Raw genomic sequence first — 20,497 nt, forward strand, 5'->3', positions numbered from 1 at the left:
AATAAAGCATGTGGTGGTGTGTGTGTGTGTACAAGGCTGCCAGGGAAAGCAGCAGAAGCCAATTGATGTAACAGGGCAAAACTCATACTGTTTTCAACATTGTCTTGCTTTCAGACATGCACCTGCCCGACGGTAAAGCCACGAGTGCCGTGCTGGGATTTGCTCCTCCTGTTCCAGCCTTAACTGGAGCGATGTGTGGCTTTTGCCCTCTCCGTGTGTGCTGGAGGAAGGGCTCCAGCTGGGGCTGCTGAGCTCCGGTGTGGTGCCCATCCCCAGAGCAGGGAGGCTACTGAATGGGTGCTTTGGTTAATGTTTTAAAAGCAAATGGCTGAATAGTTTTTCTTATTTCTTACTTGTTTGCAGCTGTGCCAGCTGGGCAAGAGAAATCAGTGGAGTGGTCGGGCTTGCTTGGGGGGTGAGGGCACCTGCCCACGTGCTCCCCATTCCCCTCCCAAAGAGGGGGAGATGCCCTGAGCAAGGGGAGATGCCAGCTGGGGTGTGGTGGGGCTCTGAGCCGTGCTGGGGGGTCCTCTCCTGCTGTGACATGCTGTTTCAGAGTAGGGATTAAAAAAACCTAAGATATTGACATATTTAATATGCTCTCCTGACTCGTCACGTTCAGAGGAATTGTTTACCTCTGCTAATGAGACACAGCTTCCTGCTGGGGGATGTAGCTGCCTCTTAGCGCAGCTTTACAGCGGTGGCTGATGGAAAAGGAAGAAAAATCCCCATCAGCTGAAGCGCTGGGGGCTCGGAGTACGTTTCCTGTGCTGAGGCAACATATTGTGTTGCAGTATGGTCCTACTGCCAATGTGGTCATACAGATGGCTTAATAGGACGATCCTGAAAAGACCATCCCAGAGGTCCATTTCCACCTCTTGTCTGAAGGAGGGTGCAGCAGTGCAGCGTCTCGGTGGGCTCAGGTGGGGAATTGGCTCGAGGCGGCAGCACAAAACTCCTCGATAAAACCTCCTCACTGCTCAGACCAGCTCTGAGCAGGAGTGTGCGTGTGCGGAGCCATCCTGGCAAGAGTGCTCTTGCCGTGTGGCTTCCTTTTCTTGTGTGCAGCAGCCGTCAGGGCTGCCAAAGCCCTTGAGCTTGTGTAAGAAGAATCTCCACTGAGTATCTCCTGCTTGAGCTGTCCCCGGTGTGGCCACAGTGGCCAGCTTCACCTTCAGGGTTATGGGTGATGCTCCTATCAAGGTTTTCTTTGGAGGCTTTCTTAAGCAGTGGCCAAATTACACAAGGGAAGGACTCTGTGACCAAACCACAGTAAGAAAACATTACCCAGACCAGTAAAGGGTGGCCAGGGTGGGGGGTGGGACAGGTTTCCCACAGCAGTGAGGGAAGCAACTGAGTCTGACAAGTGTAATCCCCCTCCCAGTGTCCTGTCTGGAGGGACAGGGCTGGCCAGGCATGTCACTGGCAGGGATCTGGTGGGTCAAGAGCAGGGAGAAGCAGAGCCAAAACTCTGCCTGTCTCCCATATGCTCGTCCCAGAGATCAGGGAACAGGAGGTTCACGATCCCTGATGGCTCCTGTACTTCCCAACCTGTAAACACACTCAGCAGGCAGCAACCCCAAAGATATCTTTAACCACCCTGATGCTCTGGAGCGGCACACGGCTCGAGAGCTGCGTGGTTGTAACAGGGCAAACGCAAAAATAACCTCTAAGTGACAGTGCTGAAAGGGGGGGGAGAGCCTCAAAAGCCACTGAGTGAGTCACGTTACTACGGCTTCCTCTCATAAAATGAAGTGTTCCTTTTTGGTTTTAGGTTTATTGAATTGTCCTTCCTCCGCGGGATGCTCAATGCGTTTTCTGCTGGTGGGATGGTTTGAAGTCAGCTGGGAGGGCAGGGGGGAGCGGAAACAGATGGCCATACTTTGGCTGCTCCGTTGGTCCTGGTAAGATCAGTTATAGCACTGTTGAAACAATTCCAGGTATTATTTTTGAATCTGGTTTCCTCTTCCAAGCCATGTGTCCTCCAAAGAATCTGTCCAAAGTCTCAAGATATTTACTTCTTCAATCTAAAAGTCAGAATGCATTAGCCAGGCAAACTTGGTCTCAGCGAGCTTAAAATAAACCAGTTCACTTTGAGTCTCACGCTATTAAATCAGTTATGAGCATCCTCACGGCAACTAGATGTTGCAGGTTTCCAGCTCTCCAGCATGCCCTTCTGGTTGCTCATTTCTTGAGGGGGCATCAAAGAGCACCGCAACCTTGCTTAGCCCCAGCTCAGCCCACGGGGCAAATCCCTGGGGGCAAATTGCAAGAGCCTTGTTGAGGACAAGTTGTCCTAACAAATGGCATCATAGCAAGATTGTGCCTCTCTGGGGCAAATCATAGAGTGGTTTGGGTTGGAAGGGACCTTTAAAAGTCACCTAGTCCAACCCTGCTGCAATGAGCAGGGACATCTTCAACTAGATCGGGTTGCTCAGAGCCCCGTCCAGCCTGAACTTGAATGTTTCCAGGGATGGGGCATCTATCATCTCTCTGGGCAACCTGTGCCAGTGTTTCACCATCCCTCATTGTAAAGAATTTCTTCCTTATATCTAGTCTAAATCTACTCTGCTTTAGTTTAAAACCATTACCCCTTGTCCTATTGCAACAGGCCCTACAAAAACGTCTGTCCCCATATTTCTTATAAGCCCCATTTAAGTACTGAAAGGCTGCTATAAGGTCTCCCTGGAGCCTTCTCTTCTCCAGGCTGAACAACCCCAACTCTCTCAGCCTGTTGTCACAGGAGAGGTGTTCCACCCCTCTGACCATCTTCATGGCCCTCCTCTGGACCTGCTCCAACAGGTCCATGTCCTTCTTATGTTGGAGGCCCCAGATCTGGACGCAGTACTGCAGGTGGGGTCTCAGCAGAGTGGGGTCGAGGGGCAGAATCCCCTCCCTCGACCTGCTGGCCACGCTGCTTTGGATGCAGCCCAGGATACGGTTGGCTCTGTGGGCTGTGAGCGCTCATGTCCAGTTTTTCATCCACCAGTACCCCCGTGTCCTTCTCCACAGGACTCCTCTCAATCCCTTCACCCCCCAGCCTGTATTGATACCGGTGGTTGCCCCAACTGAGGTGCAGGACCTTGCACTTGGCCTTGTTGAACCTTACAAGGTTCACACTGGCCCACTTCTTGAGCTGGAAATGCGTCCCAGTCCCAGTGACTCCAGACCCAGCCCTTGGGTTTTGCCTCCTCTCAGTGCCTGGGGTCGGTGCTGGGCAGAAGTGCTGCAAAAGTGACTTTCTGAAGGTGACAGCGGGGACTTGCTCCTTGAGGAGGATTTCTTAAGAAACAAGATATTGGTCTGACAAGGCATGATGACAGGAATCCAGGATGCTGCAGCAGCGAAGCTGCTCCCCACCTTGCTGGGGAGGGAGGGAATGGGGGAAAACAGCCGCAATAAAAGGCCCCAGTTTTACAAAGCCCAGCTGGTTTCTAGGGCTCTTAATGAGCGCACAAAGTTGTTTTGCTTTTTTTTCCTGGCAGATAATGCCATTTTTAAGCCTCATAGCATAAAATTATATATTTTTGTAGGTGAAATTACTTGATTAATCATTAAGCTGTTGAATATTCTAAACAAACTAGACATCTGTTGTGAATGGTGAAAGCTGCACAGAAATAAAACTGCAGCTTTTAGGAGATCTCCTTGCCAAAGGGAAGCTGGAAAGCAATTGCAACCACTAGCTGCACAATGAAGAAAAATAATAAAGATAATAATACTACTACTACTAAAGGGAAAAGAAACCCCAAGATTTGAGCAAGGATAAATAAGTAGATGATGTGAAAGTTTGTGCTTTCATAACCCAGTGTGATTTGTTTAATGGTGTATTGGCCCAGGGAACCCCCCTGGAGTTGCTTTGCTTTCAGGGATCTCTTCTGCTTGATGGAATTGTGTTAAGCCAACGCCTCCGCTAAAACTTAGGTCACCTTGGGACCAACTTGTTTTTAATTACAGTCAGTCTCCTAGTAAGAGTAATGACAAGGTCTCATCAACTTGGACTAGTTTCAGAAATCCAAACTTTGTATTTTTTGCGGGGGGGTAGGGGGGTGGAAATCTTTGGCATTTTATAGGAAGATTTTTATCAGAGGGGGAAAAAAGTTAAATGGGTTTCTTTGGCACAAAGATCTATGCTGTTGTGTGGGTTTCTCTTGGGTCCTTTCCTCTGTAGTGTGTTTTTTCCCCAAGAACTGGCTCTCAAACCCAACCACAAAGCTCTCAGACCTTGAGTGTTTCCAGGCTTTCCTGCAAGCGCTGACGATGGTCGGGACCGGGGGCTGTTTTATCACCCCCTCCATAGCCTAAAGAGCCTGAAGAGCTGGGTTTGGCTCCCTCGACACGAGAAGGAGCTTCCTGCAGACTCAGAAATGAGAGATCTGCTTTGTGACCAGGCTCCTCGAGCAGACAGCAGAAGGTCTGGCGTCGGCCGAAGGCTGTCCCTCCTGGTCCTGGTAGGGCGGTCAGCAGGAGCTGGCACTGCCACCGCTGTAGGTGAGGAGGGTTTGCATGGTGCTGCCCCTCTTCTCTGTAGGTTTTCATCCAGTTTTGCTGAGCAGCACAAGTAATTCAGGGGAAAAACATCCCTGTGCGGAAGCAGCGTTTTGCTGGCCTGCGAGTTGGGTGGTTGCTGCAGTGATTCCAGTGGGGCAGGCGACAGCACAGAAACCTCCCTCCCTCCTCCTCGGGAGTGCTTGTGGCCAAGGAAACCTTGGTCTAAACCTCCACCCAAGAGGGGACAAGTCCCTCCTTGGCACCCACCCTGTCCAGCCACGATGCTTAAGGAGCTCTTGGGTGCATCCCAAAACCCTTCTGCTTCTCGCGGGGCACCTACGACCCTGCCTTTGATTTTCCACTTAAAGGTTAGCTGACGAGGGTCACAAAGTCCCCACGCTGCCTTGCACAGCAACAAAGTCCTTAAGTTGGTATCAAATTTCCTCCAGATCCTGCAAAACAGCCGCATTGGCAAAATCCTCGCATGCACCCGATCCCTCCTGCCCTGCTAACGTTCCTGCCGTGGACCGGTGCCACCGCGGGTGTCCTGCAGCCTCCCCTTCTCTGAACAACCTGTCCGTCACGGGGAGGACTGATAGACGGGGGTCCCCAACCCACGGAGGGGACCGGGGGCCAGCCTGCTCCATCCCTGCCTCTCCTGCAGGTGTTCTGGAACACATTCCCCCTAAGTTTTATTTTCTCCCTCTCCCTTTCCCTGTCCAGCACCAAGTTGGATCCGTTCGCTCAGTAGGCTGAAGGATAAAGCTGAAACGATCACCTCGGCGCATTTGCTTTCCTGCGTCTTTATGCTCAGCCGACTTCTCCCGATTCACACCAGGACTGAGCTGTGGGGCTTTGCTTCGCCTCCATCCCCTGCTCCGGCTTCCCTGGCTCTGCCTGGGCTTCGCAGGGATCTCAGTCCCTGTCCCCAACCCAGCCGAGCTGTGGGTTCACTCTGGTCCCTGCCAGCACCATGATTCAGCACCAGGAAATAACCCGCTGAGTGGGGAAGATGCCACCCCCAACCCAGCCCTGGTGACAACCACCTTTATCCTCCCTACTGATACTGAGTTAAATCTATTTTCTGCAATACAAATTTTTGACAAGGGCCACACCGAGCAATGTGCGTTTCGGGAAACTTCCTTGGTTTTTCTTCCAATAACTGCTCCAGGATGCAATGCTCTGTCCCGAACAGAATTGCTTTTACCCGGGAGAAAACGCAGGCTCGTCCTAACGTCATTACGGTGTGTTTTCACTCTTGCTGCTTCTGACCTGAGGGTTCAACTGCTCTATCTGGATTTATGAAAAGACAAGGTGATTTTTATGATCAAAAATAACATTTGTGGGTAATTAAATCTCATGCTTCAGGGCATAAACCGTAACCTGCCAGTGGCCAGGATGGGACTCCCAGAGAACTGGAAATATTCTCTGACAATTAATTTTCACTCTATTCATGGGCTGGGAGGGATCAGAGGGGTGAAACAACCGTAATTAATTTACAGCGATTATTTCCAACAGCTGGCAAGTGGCATAACTCACCAGCAGAGACGGCTGGGAGCACGGAGATAATTGAGGAGAAATACGAGGCCCCTCTTGAGCCAAACCGCCTGCACTGGCCCTTCCCTGTGAGCCCGGGCGAAGGTCAGTGCCCTCTCTCTCAATACTCCGGGGGATGTGGGGGGATACTGGGAGCCATGGGGAGGCCATGCGGAGCTGCCTGGCCGGCGTCCGCTCCTCTTGCACTAATTACCCCGTCCCCGGGTGCCCAAGTGGGCTTTCCCCACAGCGTGGCCGTGACTTGAAGCTGGCAAATGTCTCGGGAACAGCTTTGCCCGCACCGTTTTGGGATGCCTGTTGGCATGCAGGGAAGGGTCCTGGATGGGACCAAGCGCTGCAGCATCGGAGTGTGGAGCTGCTGGGGGTGCTCTGAGTGCAAAATGTGCCTTTTCGAAATGAAATCTTAATAGCGTTCTTCAAGATGCTCTGTTTTATTCTTTTTTTTTTTTTTTTTTCCTTAAATACCACTTTGGTCAAGCTCTCTATATTTTAGATAATCCAGAAGCTGTCTCCTATGGTAGAAGATAGTTTTCCCAGGGGTTGCCTGCGCGGCCGCTTCCTGAGAACCACCCGGGTGCTCTGGAATGCTCCAGCAACCCCCTCACCCGCACACCCCGCAGGCATCGCTCTCCTCTTTCTTCGTGGTAACCCTCCAAAGAGATGTTTTTAAAGGGCCTGTGTGTGTAGGCAGGTTCTGGCAAGGCATCCGTGGTTCGGTGAGGGGGTTATTTCACAGCTTCACCTCTGCAGGGGAAAGGCAGCTCCGGGTGGGAGGCAGCAGGCTCCGGGGCAGGGAGCCTTGCGGGGATGGGATGGGATGGGAAGCTCAGGGTGGGCTGGTGGGCTGGTTCGCTCGCTTGTGTGCCCTTCCCTTGCCTCCTCCCTCCCCCCAGCCATCTGCAAGGGGCTTTTATTAGGGCAGAGACAGCAAAGGGAGAGAAAACCATCCTCGCTAACAAGCTGTTTGCTGTTTATGAGCAGGTAAAGGCAGAGCTGGAATGAATTATTAATAGGGTGGAAATGGGGTCCCTCCACAGATCTGCTGCTAATTCTGGCTCAGCCAAATGTCACTCTTTCCGTCTCCCCCCCGGGGCTGTGGTTTGGGGGATTGATTGCTCCTCTGCTTCCTTCCCCTTCCTCCCAGATCGGAGGTTGTTCGAGAGCAAGGTCACCCCTCGGCACGGGCGGTAGGACACGCTTTGCCTGCGTGCAGGATTCGGGAGAGCGTGAGTCAGCAGAAACCGGCACCGCCAGCTTCGCGGCATGGCTCTTAGTGAGCCCACGCCGGGACGCGCTCAGCGAGACATTTTGCTTTGCTTTTTGCCTCTTTCCTTTGGCCTGAAGCAGATACTCATTCACCGAACAGCATGCCGCTTGTTCAAGGCTCTCGGGCTCCCTTGGGCCCGTCTCTCCGCCGGAGAAGAGATTCAACCCCTACTCACGGCTGCTCTTCCCCTTCCCCCTCCAGCCTGCTTCTGAATTCGAGAAGCATCTCGTTCGTATTTCATCCTAGCTCAGCATTGTGCCCTTCTCTCCACCAGCTATGGGGAAGCATCACTGCCAGACAGCGTCATGTGGTGGCAGTGCAATGTCCTTTCTCCAGGTGGGGAAACTGAGGCAGGGAGGGATTTCAGGAGCAGGTCTGGGCTTCACTGGGAGTGTTGGGGGCTCCACCTTTCTCAAGATCGAGCTCCCCCAGGCACCTGCAGCTGGGCAAAGTAGTGGCTCCTTCACCCAGTCTTGATGTGACAGTCAAAGCAAACCATGAGGGTGAAGGAAATCTCCGCTCTCACCCCATGCTGTCTCTGAAACTCTCCCCACGGTCTGCTTAGTACGTCCGTGAAAAGGGTCTGAACTGCTCTTTGCACCGTAGATGATCCAACCTCTGCAGGATGCTGACATCCAGCATCCTCTCTGCAAAGGGAAGATCTGGAGGGAGAAACTGCCCGTCACACACAAGGACTGACCCAAGTTACCTGTCCACCCTCACAACGCAGCCGGCACTGCTTGTGCACAGACGCAAATCCCTTCACGCCCACTCTGGCTAAGCCAGAAACAGTCAGAAAAATCTGGTGACACAATGAATTTTAACCTCCAGACTGAAATCAACAGGTGACCTCTCCAAGAAGAGCCCCGAGCATGCCGTTTGCAGGGTGACCTTGGGGCAGCACTTCCATTTCCAAAGCGCTGGGATGGCCGGGCAGCAGCTCAGCATCTGCTGCCCAGCACCTTGTCCCAAAAGACGTGTGCGCAGCCCATCTGTGGGCAACGCAGGGGTTAACACCGCCCGGAAAATTCCACTCCTAAGCAGATAATCTTGTCTGTGCTGGGCACACACACGCATCGCCCGCAGCCTGGTCTCCCATGGAATAATTTTTGAGCAGCTCTTTCTTTTTGAACTGCTAATCCCCCGGTGAGCTGCCCTAACCTCATCCCTCCTGGCCTCCTGGGCTCACCTCCGCACCCACCTCCCCGCCGGGGCTGCACCCCTGCAACCACTTCTTTTGTAAATTTGTGGATTATGGGGTTACCTAGAGCCGAGATCAGAAGCTGATGAACCAGACACCCCCCAGCCAGCAACCGTGGGCATGCGTTCAAAGACGCGGGCATTTAATCCCATTGCCCGCTTTTTAGCTTGTCTCCAAAACTGGACTTTCTGTACCCAAGAGTTGCAAGCTTTGCTCTTCCCAGGGCACTTCCCTGAAGCTTGTCTACAAATTAAGCTGCTTGGATCCTGCCCCATCCCTCCTCTGCCAGTTTATTAAGCCCTTGCATCTTGCTACAGAGATGTATCCGCGTCCGCAGCCTCACGCAGCCCCTACCAGCAGGAGCACAATAGCAGCGACCTGTGTGCTGGGCTCCGAATCCATTATTGATTCAGGACTAAGAAAATGCTTAGGAAGTAGGAAAAGTGTCCTGCTCTCTAAAAGCTTGTGCGCCTTGTAAGCTCAATACATGCAGCCTTTGCAGAGAGGCTTGCTACGCTGCTATTAATATTTTATTCTGTAAGAGAGGCCCTGATAGTTTGAATGGGGGAGGGCAGGACGCGGAGGCTGGGGGTGGGAAAGGGGAAGGAGTGGAGGCTCTGCTGTGGTCCTCAACTGGAGGTGCAGATCTTCCCCAAAGCATCTGTGGGGAGAATATGGTTGGGTGGTGGATACCCCCGCACCCAGCCCTGCCCTCCGATCAGGGCTCCTGTGTCTGCTGCATCAAGCAGTCTGGTTTTGCTGCTGCATGCGAAGTATTTGCCTGCTTTATGCTCTGTTTTAGGGGAACAATTCAGCAGGTGCCTGTTGGTGGCCGGGACCGTGCTGTGGTCAGCCCGAAACGTGCCCTGGCTGTCCCCGAGGGCAGGACTGCGATCCTCTCCTTTTAGAGGGCTCCCCAAAACCCCCTTAATGGCAGCACCATGGAGCTTGAAGCAGCTGACTCGGCCAGGGGATGGGGCTTTGCAAACCCTTTGGCTGGGAGTAAAAACCAGTTGAGTCTGTGCTAGTTCTCCCTTTGGGATATTCTCCCCAAGAGGGATGTGGAGGTGCCGAGGGCAGGACTGGGACACGGCAGCAGTAGCATCCACCTGGCGCTCAGCGCCGGGGGAGCAGAAACCCGTTGCCCACACTGGAGGGTGCAGCAAAATGGGTGCTGGTCCTGAGCTACGGGCACGTGAGCGCTGGAGCCGCCCTGCACTGCTCGTGGACGTGCGACCCTGCTGCCCGCTCCAGCACCCATCACTGCACTGCTCTAATTGCACGCCGGTCCTCGCCTTCCCGTGCGACTTGTGGGAGGTGGATGGGGCTGGAGTTGTTCTGGGGAGGGGAGGCTGCTGCGTTAGTGGCTTCTGCACAGATGTGAGCAAGTGGGAGAAGTGGGAGCCAGCTGGGATGAGACCCGACCTGGTGGCTCTGCATCGCTGCGTGCCTGCACCCACAGATCTCCTGGACGAGCAGCCCTGGCCAGTTCCCTCTTGAGACTGGAACCTGCTTGGGGACAGCTGATAAATGGAGAAACCCCCCCAGAGCCAAAAGCCACAGGTTTCGCTAAGCCTGCCTGCCCGTAGCTCAGAGCAGATGTGCAGAGGCATCGGTGCCAAACGCTGGAGCAAGCGCAGGTTGGGGCAGTGGAGCAGGGCAAGTGGGTGTCAACACCACAACATGCACCTTCTGTGGGTCCTGGTGACCCTGCTTGAAAGACGGGGGGACTTGTGGGAACCTCATGGGATGCGTCTGAGGCTGCGGGGGACGGCACATCTGCCTGGGGCGAAGGCTGGAAGTCCAAACTGCTGTTTGCCGGTGGGTCTTAGCCAGGGCTTTGCAGGCATCAGCTTCTCCCCAAAGACATCTCCTGGATGGTCGCTGAGCAGTGCTATGAAGTCCGTGGAGGAAAAAACCCCTTTGGTGTTTTCCAGCACAGGAACCCGCGTACTGTGTTGAACTGCCTCAGTAACGCCTGGGACGTATTCAGCACTGCAGGCTGGGTGCCTGGGGAGATGGACACCTTCGAGAAGGTGGCAGAAGCGGCAGCGGTGCTCACACCATCTCAGCGGAGAACTCCCACTAAGCAGGTCAGCAACAGCCCACGTGCATAATAACTCCAGCAAGTCAGAAATTCGGGCTCTGCTAGCCAAGCATTGCCGAGCTGCTGTTGCTCACGCTTGATGGAGCTCACCATCTAGGTCAGAGGAGGAATTCATTAACCTCAGGACCCCCCGGCCATCCCTGCATCCCTGTAAGCTCTGTATCCTGCTGAGCCGCTTGTGCCGTGGGCAGGGTTTTGGTGCTGCTCGGGCACGTTTCCACTTTGGTTTCTCCAAAACCATGGCATGAACCAGGTGCAGAGCTTGGATGGTCCCCGTTGAGGACATCAGGACTGCTTGCTCATTTTTGCGCTGCCCCAGCACGTAACCGTGGGGGGAGAGGTGCCTGTCCAGTGCCGTATGTGATTTTGCAACCCCACTTCTGCAGTTTGCCGCCTGTTGCTGCTGCGGACAACGCAGCTGTTGCTGCATGCAGCGCTGCAGCCAAGCGCTCAGCCCCGCAGCTGCTGAGGGAGCAGAAAGCGAAGCAGTTTGGGTCGTTTTGCAGAGGTGATTTTCAGACGGATCAGTGAACTGGTCCAACCATCTGCAGCTCCGCAGCTTGTAGCGCTGCCGGAGGGGGAACAGCGGGGACGGGGCTGTCACTCGTGTGGGACAAAAGGCAGGGATGTGGGGCTGGGTCAGCCGAAGCCCCGCGCCTCAAAATCCTGACAGTAAAAAGGTTGTTTGAGGTCTGAAACTGTAATCGGGCTCAACTAAGGTCAAAACGGGACTTTCACTGAGGGAAGGCAGCGTGTGGTAGGAGAGTGCTCCTTCCTGCTCGGGCCGTGGTGTCTGTAGGGAGAATTCCTTTTAAGGTTTAATGGGAGATCATATCTGCTATAGAATACAATATGGATTTAAAAAAAAAATAAATAGGAAGGACTTCCTTGAATGCCTTCAGCTTCAAAAGTTGCTTGTGGAAAACTCATACGTGGAGCTGGTGTATGAGTGAGCGTAAGAGCTGCTTTCCCAGCTCTGGCCACGCTCCCCAGCAAGTCTTCAGAGTCAGTTCTTTCCAGCTTTTCCCATCTGGATGCTGTTCCCTTTGAAGAGCAAAGCTTTTCTTAAAAGCAGTTTATTCTTCCCAATCTCATTCAAGGGGGGATAAACTTTCTGCTCACTGTACCAATTAAATCTACTTGACAGCTTGATTTTTATTGCTGTGTCCTTTCCATCAGCAAGTGGAAATGATCCTTGTTAGGGGAGCAGCATCCCACTTTACAAGAAGATGAGTCCCGAACTGGGCATTTAAGGAAATTGCTATGGACTGTGAGGGGAAATCCCGTTTGCTCAGCACGCACTAATTTAAAGCTGAATTGTATTCTTTCATTTTCTGTAAAGCCTCTGCTTTTGTAACACCGAGATCCTGCCACACTCCGGAGTCGCCTCTGTGGCAGGAGAGTAGTGTGTAATTTGCTGAGCAGCTAATAACATGCAATCCAAGGGTCTGGCCCCAAGGGCAAGGAGCCGCTGATCTTGACTTCAAATAGCGTTCTCTGCAGCAACCCTGATGCTGAGAAGTGATTAAAGGTGGGAACAAAACGGAAAGGCCCCAGCCCGTTCTCCCACACTTGAAAGCGATGCTGCGACGGGCGCAAGAGGTGGATTAGGGAAACTTTCATCGGGATGGAAATGGCAGCAGTTGCCTTTTCCAGGCTCTCCTCAAAGGAAAGGGGACTATGTTCCAGGTGTTAATGTACTGGAGGGTTCAAGGGGGAACAGGGGCTGTTAGCACTTTACAGATGTGAAAAGAAAGACGTGGCTTTCCATCCTCACATCCCTGACTGAGATGTCATGGGCAATCTGACAGCGGAGAGTGGATTATTTGTGCTGCTGAATTTTGGCAAAGGAATTGTCCCCAGTGCCATATAGGTCCCATAAGGACCTGCTAAGGCCAAGGATGGGTTTGCAACCAACAGCGGGTAGTGCTGATTTATTCGAGGAGGAGGGAGAACATGCACTTTTCTTGGAAAGGATTTTCCATTTGACTTGTATATGGGCTCTGCTCAGCCCAAAAGCTGCCCTTGAACCCTGGGGCGGTCGCAGGGCTGAGGACCCCTCGTGCTCTGCCCTCCGATTCTCCTACCTGAAACACGGCGCGGGGGCAGCACCGGCACCTCCCGTGGGCTGGGGAAGGGCTGTGGGTTTTGTCTCTGCTCAGGGTACCAGAAGGGATGAATCCATCCTTAAACCACCAGATCATGCTGCATCATTAAAAATGCTTTTGGGAGAGCATTTCTGAAGTAACTCTATTTTCCTTCTTACTGTAAAAACTTTTACTTTGGTTTTAATCATCCCCAAACCCACAATCCTTTGCTTGCATGTAAACAGGGGTATGAAGGTATGGTTGGGTAGAGCTGTATGTGAGATGGGCTAAGAATGTAGGGAAAAGGGTTTCTGTGCCCAGAAGTTTGTCTGCTTTTTCCAATTTTAGCATCCAGTCTAATAAGAGAAATAGTTCTTTAGTACAAGCCTTATAACCACATGTCATTCAGAAAAGTTTAGCTAAGAATTAAACTAAACATCAAATTTGGCTGAATGTGTAATGAATAAATAAAGCCTTTTCCTTTCATGTACCCGTGCCAAAATCAACAAGCTCTATTAGCTGATGAAACAATGCTGACGCCAAATAAAAATACCCCTGACCCATCAATATGGGCTAAGAGCTCGGCCCTGCATCAAAGAGCGTTGTCTGAACGAGAAATACTGTCTCGCCACCTCTGGGGGGGGGGGGGAAGGGCTCCCTGTGCCGCCGGCCGGGTATGGGGAGCTCTCACCGGGGTGTCAAGGAGCAGCAAGCCATTCTGTGATGGCTGTTGGCTCGCAGGCAGTCTCCTACGGACACCTCTGCTTGCTTTTGCTAGAATGATTTGGAAACCCCTGGAGCTGCAAACCGATTTGGAGCAGGGGCTTTTGGTGTTTGCTTGCTCCCTGCCGCCCGCCCTGTGTGTAAAATTGCCCACCGCAAAACCTGCATAATTTTATTCTGTGTGCAGAACACTGACGCTTGAAAGTGAAATTCTCAGAGGTCCCTGCTCCGTATCAAAGAAGTGCTTCAGCATCTCAGAATATCTCAATACCTGGGAGCACCCTGCCAGCTGTGCCATCCTCCTCCTCCTCCTCCTCCCCCCCGGGAGGGTGGGATGGCGAAGTAATGCTGCGTCACCCCCTGCCCCACGCAGCCCGTGCAGCTTTGCCGTTCCCCAGTCGTGCCTGTCCTGCAACCCCCTCTCATTTGAAATCTGCATTTAGCTGCTCCGCGCCATGCCCTGGATGTGATCTTTGAAGTCTCACCCTTCCCGCGACATCCTTGGTTAAAAGATCTGTTCCCTGTTAGTCTTCAGTCACGCCTTTAGATTCATTCAGGCTTTTATTTACTTATCCATCTGTCTTTCTGCCCCCACCACTCCCCCTGCCCTGCCAGAAGGGAAAGTACAATTCATTTTTCAGGTGACCCTGCCAGGAAGGCATTGACACGAATAGGAGAAGGTTCAGAAACTGTGGAAAAAGCAAAACCCCCAACTGTAATAAGCAGCAAAACGCTTCCCAACCAGAAGGGAGCAGCCAGATGTGACTAGAATTGCTGTAAAACAGAAAAGACAGTCGTCCAAATAATTCCTGCAATCCCCCAGACGCCTCCTTTTGCAGAACTCTCTGCGAGCGCTGCTCGAAGTTGTGACAACCGTAGCGTGCGATCCCGCGGGCTGTGCAATGCCACCCCGGTACTGGTACAGCCCCATAGGGAACAGTCGCTGTCTTACAGGGTCCTGACTTTCACCAGGACTCTCCTCCTCTGCCTGCCCACAGCGATGCCCCGCACGGGGACATCCTCCGGCTCCCTCTTGTCTGGCTGCCTTAAGCATGGAGGGATGTTTGTGTGTCTTTAATTTTGATTTCAGTTGTCTGTGCAGCGCAGGTGTCCTGCCGGGCTGTGCTTAATTCTGAGTAACTTTAGTTTAACTGCACGGACAGTACCCTGCTGTTTTGAAAGACACCTAAGAAAGCAATATAGTCACTGTAAGAACTTCTCTGCTGGAAAGCCAGGCTCCTACGAGAACCCACCTGTTACATAAAAATAATTAAAACCTGAAGAGAAAGGAGAACAGGACACCAAAAGGCATCCGAGCAGGTTGGCAGGCAAGGAGCTGCACAGGGTTCGTGCGAGCCTCTAACCCTGCCCTCTCGCAGCAAGGGCCGGGGCTCGGAGGTTGTAACGATCGGTGGGCAGCGACATTGATTTTTGTCCAGCGCTTCCTTTGCGCGGGGGGAGCAAAACTCCGCTCGCATCCTCTGCGGGCTCCGCTCGCCTCTCTCTGCATGTCAATAGGTGTCAAGTCACCACCCAGGACCGGCAATGGAAAGGCCATTTCTTGCTGATTCCACTTTCTACCGACCATAAGGGGATGCTCAGCAGTAAATGGCCACGTGTCATTCTCTGTGACAGAGGCTGTGAAAATTTACCTTGATGGCCTCCTGGCACACGCCGCTCAAGTCCTTAGGCTGGACTGGAGCCTGGAGCTCTCCTGCAGCCATCTCCTACTCTGTGCACTAAGTGCTGGGTGGGCTCCTCGCTCACCTCAGCAGGGCTGCTCTTCATCTGCTTCATTTTTAAAACTCTCTAATCCTCTGGAGAGGACAGCACTGGTGTTAAGATGCGGGAGAAAGGGCCACGACTACAGCGGCATTTCATAAACCTATCCCCCAAAACCTAAAAAATAACTTGCAATATATTACTCCTGTTCTTAGCTTGATTCTTCATCAGGGAATTGCTGGGGATGTTGCCGTGAGTGCTGGTTTCTGTTTCAGGAGATGAGAGCTGGGCCAGGCACGCACCCCGGGGTGAGGCAGGGACAGGAAGGCAAATCCATGTTTTGCATTTGTGTAACTCCCATTCACGGCTGTACACGGTGTTTGCAAGTGTTACAGCACATGGCAGGCGTACGCTACGAGGAAATACTGCTGCTGCCCAGAATAGAAAGATTTTAGCTCAGTATTGACTGAATCAGGAGATGTAGAGAGCTGATTGCAGTTTGTGTCTTTCGCTTCCTTGGAGGTCAGAGGAGCTGAAGTCTGGAGCATCCTTAGCCAGAAAGGGTTTGCAAATAGCTGCAGTGAATGTAGCCGAAAGCAATCTGGTGTTCACCTTTTAATCCTTCTGCAGCCAGGCAGATAAATGGAAATACAGACTGACCTATCAATAGGTAACTGTTTTATTTGCAACCTTTGACTTAATCTTTCTTTTCAAATGATCTTTTACAAGGAAAAGCTGCTACTTATTTGGAATTAGTCAAAATGTCTTCCCTGGTACTGATGAGACCCCTTAGGCTGGAGGGAACTGGGTAACTACTGGCAGCGTGTTCTGATGGTCATAAATGTTTGGCATCCCTTGGCATCATTGCAGCATTTTTCTCTTGGATTTTCAAGACATGCCCTGAGCTGGTTGGGCCCAGAGTATTTTCTAGGCATTTGTAATGCACAAATGGCAAACTGAGGCATGGGGTATACAAGCCTAGATAATGCTGGCAATAGAAAATGGGACTTCACAGATTTAGAGGGAGAACTCCCCTTCTCATAGGCAATAGAAGAATAACACACTTGTTTTAGAAGACACTCCTTGTCCAGTGTTCACCCCAGTGGAAACCCTGTGAGCATGGGCTGGCTTGGTCCTTGTGCCATAAATGCGTGCTTTGTCCGCTCCTGGACGACATTTGGGAGGGGACATTACAGCCATTGTGTTTTGCTCTTTGCTTTGACCCCTGAACTCTTTTTAACAATGTAAAGCCTTGTGAATTATAAATCAAATGTTCCTGCTGAGCTTTGTGGTGCACGGAATGAAATGCAATGATTAATATTTAAGAGAAAATAAGTTAAAGATTTTTAACTACAAGGGCAAGTGTCTGTCCACAGAGCCTTTTCGTGTGGATAGAAGATAGGGAGAACCCCATTTTCAGGGACTTCAGTGAAATTTGTGGCTGTCAGACCACCTGCCTGAGCTGCCAGTGTGCGGGGGGCCACGCTGGCCTCTACCACCCTGCCCCTCGCTCTTACTCATGCTGAGACGATGTACCCACCTCTGAGAAAACCCTGGTGCCGGCGCAGTCTTTTGGGATGAACACAGCCCACGCGCTTTTTAGCAAGCAAAGGGTCCTGCTCAGAGCAGCTCAGGGTGCGTGCTCGCTGGGGCAGAGCTTTTCCAAAAACCCAGACCTTACCACCCCAGACCGGGACTTTCTCAGCGCTCCCCTTAGCGTGCCGGCACCGTCCCTGCTCTAGGGCTGACCTCCCGTCAGCGCAGCACCGGGATGGGCAGGACACCTTCTCCCCATTTTGCAGACCAGGAGACCGAGAGCTCAATGCAGCAGCAACTGTTGCTACCCTGAACCGAAATATCCTTATAACGGCATCTCAGCAGGACACTGCCTCTGGTCACCTGCAAGCAGAGTCTGTTATAACACGTCAAATAAGGAGGGAAACACTTACATGGGTGCAGAACCTCTCCGGCGGGTCCCCACAAGTGATTCCTGCTGGATCCACCCGTACCGTCACATAATCCTTCATCCGCATGGCCTTGGGTTGACAAGCATAAAACTCCCATGACGGGCCATCATCTGTGGTCACCCAGGACTTGCAAATGTCATACTGTCCCATGGCCAAGGGGAGACAGTGCAAGAGGAGAGCAACCAGGTAGAGCATGGCAGCTGCGGCCAAGTGCGGGATCCCTGGGCGAGGGCAGTGCCGAGAATCCCGAGGAAGGCAGCTACTGGGCTAGGGGTTGCTCTCAGGATCAGCATGGAAACTCCTCATCTAAAAATGATCCAGTCGAAGGAGATCCAGACGATCAGAGGAATGATCCCACTCTGCACGCTGTATTTGGATGTGGAAAGTTTCTCTCGGCACGGAAGCCAACTTTGCAAATCACTTGATTGGGAAAGTTTTGGCCGGCGTTGCTGATCAGTGGTCAAAAGTCTTCCTTAACCTCATTTTTCCCCCCTTTTGTTGCATGAAAGGGCTTCCAAATCAGCATGAAAATATCTAGAGGTGACTCCAGTCAATCAATAGGAAGATCAAGTTCTGAGTCGCTGATGAAATTTGATAGGAGCAAATTGGAGAGGCTGTGAGATGGTGCTGGATCAGGTTTTCCTCAACCTTCTTGTCTGCCACAAATGCGTCGCCGTGGAAAGTGCCTTAAACTGTGGTCTGCCTTAAATAATTATTGGGGCTTTTGAACATTAATACATGAAATAAATACAGCATCTGGTCATCAGTACAACGCTGACAAGAGGGACTCTTTGGAGCTAAAATTCCTTTCTCCCAAAGGGTGGTTGCGTCAACATAAACACGGTGGGTGGCAAGATCCGCAGCGGTCCCAGCAAGATGCTGGGTGGTCAGTGGGTTGACAGGAGCAGCGCTGGTCTTGCTGCTTCTCCCTCTGCTTCTTGCAGTGGTGGTGAGGATTTGTCTGACTCTGCCTTTTGGCAACTGAGCATCAAGTTCCCAAAGCCTTCAGCTGCAAGCCATGCTGCTACGTGAGGTCTCCTCTCTCTTTCATGGTCAGGGCAAAGGGAGAGTTCATTAGCAGGCTGCACCTGCAACAAATTGAAAGACAAATTAGCTGGGAGCAAGTTGGGGGGGAGGGCAGTTGGAGTAACAAGACTTGTAAGAACAGGGGTCCCCCAGGAGACACAGCCCTCAGCTGGGCTTCCCAAGCCACAAGGCAGGTTTTTGTAAAAGGGAGATATACAACTTTAATAAAAGGAAATCCATAGTAAGATGCTTATGGCTTTTCTGCTGTTTGGGAGATGGGAAGGAGTGCTGCCCCATTTGAGGTATCTGGTTTGTAACAGCAGCTGGACAGCAAGAGGTCTAATGGGTCTTCAAATAATATCAAGAAGGAGCTATAGGTCATTAGAAGACAGAATATGCAGACACAGAGCAGGAACAGACAGACAAATTGATAGTCTTAAAAAGATAAGCAAATAAATAAGACAGCTGGAGAGACAGATACATTGTCCAGCATCCCCACATATGATTTATCTGAACAATAACATTTAATAAAAAACAATTTAAAGTCCTAATAACATTTAAGGTTCACGTAACACAAAGAGCAATGACCTTCCCAGTATTCATTTCAGGTTAGAGCAACATTTCTGCAATTTTGTTGTCTTTCCAGTAGAGCTATAAAAATCTTAAGTAATTACAAAACAAAATGACAAAGAACTGAAAGAAAAAAAAAAAAAGTCAAACCCTCTCTCAGCATTAGATCCGAGAGAGAGATCTCATATGAGAAGGTGGGAGGCACATTTCCAGAACAGAATTTTAGCTCTGGATATTCCCTTTCTATTTGATTCCCCAACTTTTCTTCCACAGTTTAGGGATGTCTCCTTCAACAGCATGTTTAGTGTTTGCTTTCACATAATGCTCAGTTACTAAAGCTCAGAAACTCCAGGTTAACAGAGGCATCGATCCATGTTCAGGGGCTTCACATCGCTGTGCTACCATCTCCCTTTCCCCCCTTTTTGGTTGAAGGATTGCTGATTGAGATGAATGAGTCCAGAAAAGAGAAGCTCTCTCTCATGCTTCATCGCCAGCTCTCAAAGAACAGCCTATTATAGCTGCGTTGGACCTGAATAAACTCCCAAAGAAAGAATAGGCTGGCTGCTATTTTTACATTATGAGTAAATGTAGTAAAAATAATAAACCGGTGTGACACAGTGTTTGTAAGTCCCGCTGACATCAGAGCTGTCTTTTCAGTTATAACAAGTCAGTTCCTAATTATTACATCAAACTGGTCACGGCCAAGTGCCTAATAACAAGCGGAGAGCGTGAGACTCCAGCATTGTGTAGAAAACAAGCAGGGTAGTTTTAATGAGGACTCCAGTGCTGTTAAGTTTATGGATCTATTTTCATAGCCTTAACAATTGTATTTTGCACTTGAATGGCTGTCGGGGAAAAACCCAGGAAGAAAGGATCTATAATATCTATTAGTGTCTTGTTATGCTGGCTAAATGTCATAGATTCCCAGGGAAATAAAAATTTGCTGGAAAACGTATTTACTGCCAGTCAATCAGCCAGGCGTGCAGGTTCCCTGCGAAGTCGGCGGTGCAACACGCAGCCGGTACAGTCCCTTTGCAGAAATAGTTGCACAGTGTTGCTCTGAAATAAGCCAGCATACCGCAAACGGGGGGGAGAGAGACTCTTGGAATTAAAGGTTTTGCCCTGCTTGATTTGCTTTGATTCTTGGAAAATAAATCTTCACCTGATATTATTAAGAAACTGCAGTTCATGGGAACAAATAGAATCAATGCTCTTTGTGTTCTTTGAAGAGTACTCAGCAATCACTGGGGACTGATAGCCAGAGTATTAAAAACACAGAATTAGATTGTATCTTGACTGAGCCAGTTCCTTTTTTTATTATTATTATTATTGGATTAACACCCTATTGAAATAAAGGGACAATGCTGAGCAACAACTGAGCTGCTCTGCAATTAAGAGCAAAAAGTAAACTCACTGAAGGAGTTTTCAATTTTCTTTCAGAAGCGTTGCCTTCAAAATAAACCCCAACCGCTCTGCCACCCCTCCACCGACCGAACGCGAGTTTTTTCCCCCTCTTCTTTTCCAAGCTGACCATCCTTTCCCCTCCACCCTTAAAAAAGCAAAGTTCGGAGCCACCCGCTCTGCCTGCGCTGTGCCAGGAGGCTGCACCCTCCGGAGAACGTTGCAAAGCTCAAAGGAGCAGCGGGCACCCAACATAAAAAAAAACCAACCTGGAAATCTCACATCCATTGCTCTCCCTCTGGCATTTGCGCTTGCAGGCAAACCGATGCCGCTTCCCCCCCCCCCCCCCCCTTTTTTTTTTTCATTAAAAGACTTTTTGAG

General features: G+C 51.1%; 1 protein-coding gene across 1 annotated transcript in view; it reads right to left on the reverse strand.

Moving 5' to 3' along the window:
- NTNG2 (netrin G2) overlaps positions 1-17,314 on the reverse strand; it is a 47,778-nt gene extending 30,464 nt beyond the window's left edge. Inside the window, exon 1 of the mRNA XM_010570879.1 lies at positions 17,102-17,314. Coding sequence (XP_010569181.1) covers positions 17,102-17,314 — 213 coding nt within the window. The remainder of the gene's footprint in view (positions 1-17,101) is intronic.
- Between the last annotated feature and the right edge of the window lie 3,183 nt (positions 17,315-20,497).

Source organism: Haliaeetus leucocephalus, unplaced genomic scaffold, assembly GCF_000737465.1.
Source record: "Haliaeetus leucocephalus isolate CR32 unplaced genomic scaffold, Haliaeetus_leucocephalus-4.0 Scaffold306, whole genome shotgun sequence".
In the NCBI taxonomy this organism is placed as follows: Eukaryota; Metazoa; Chordata; class Aves; order Accipitriformes; family Accipitridae; genus Haliaeetus; species Haliaeetus leucocephalus.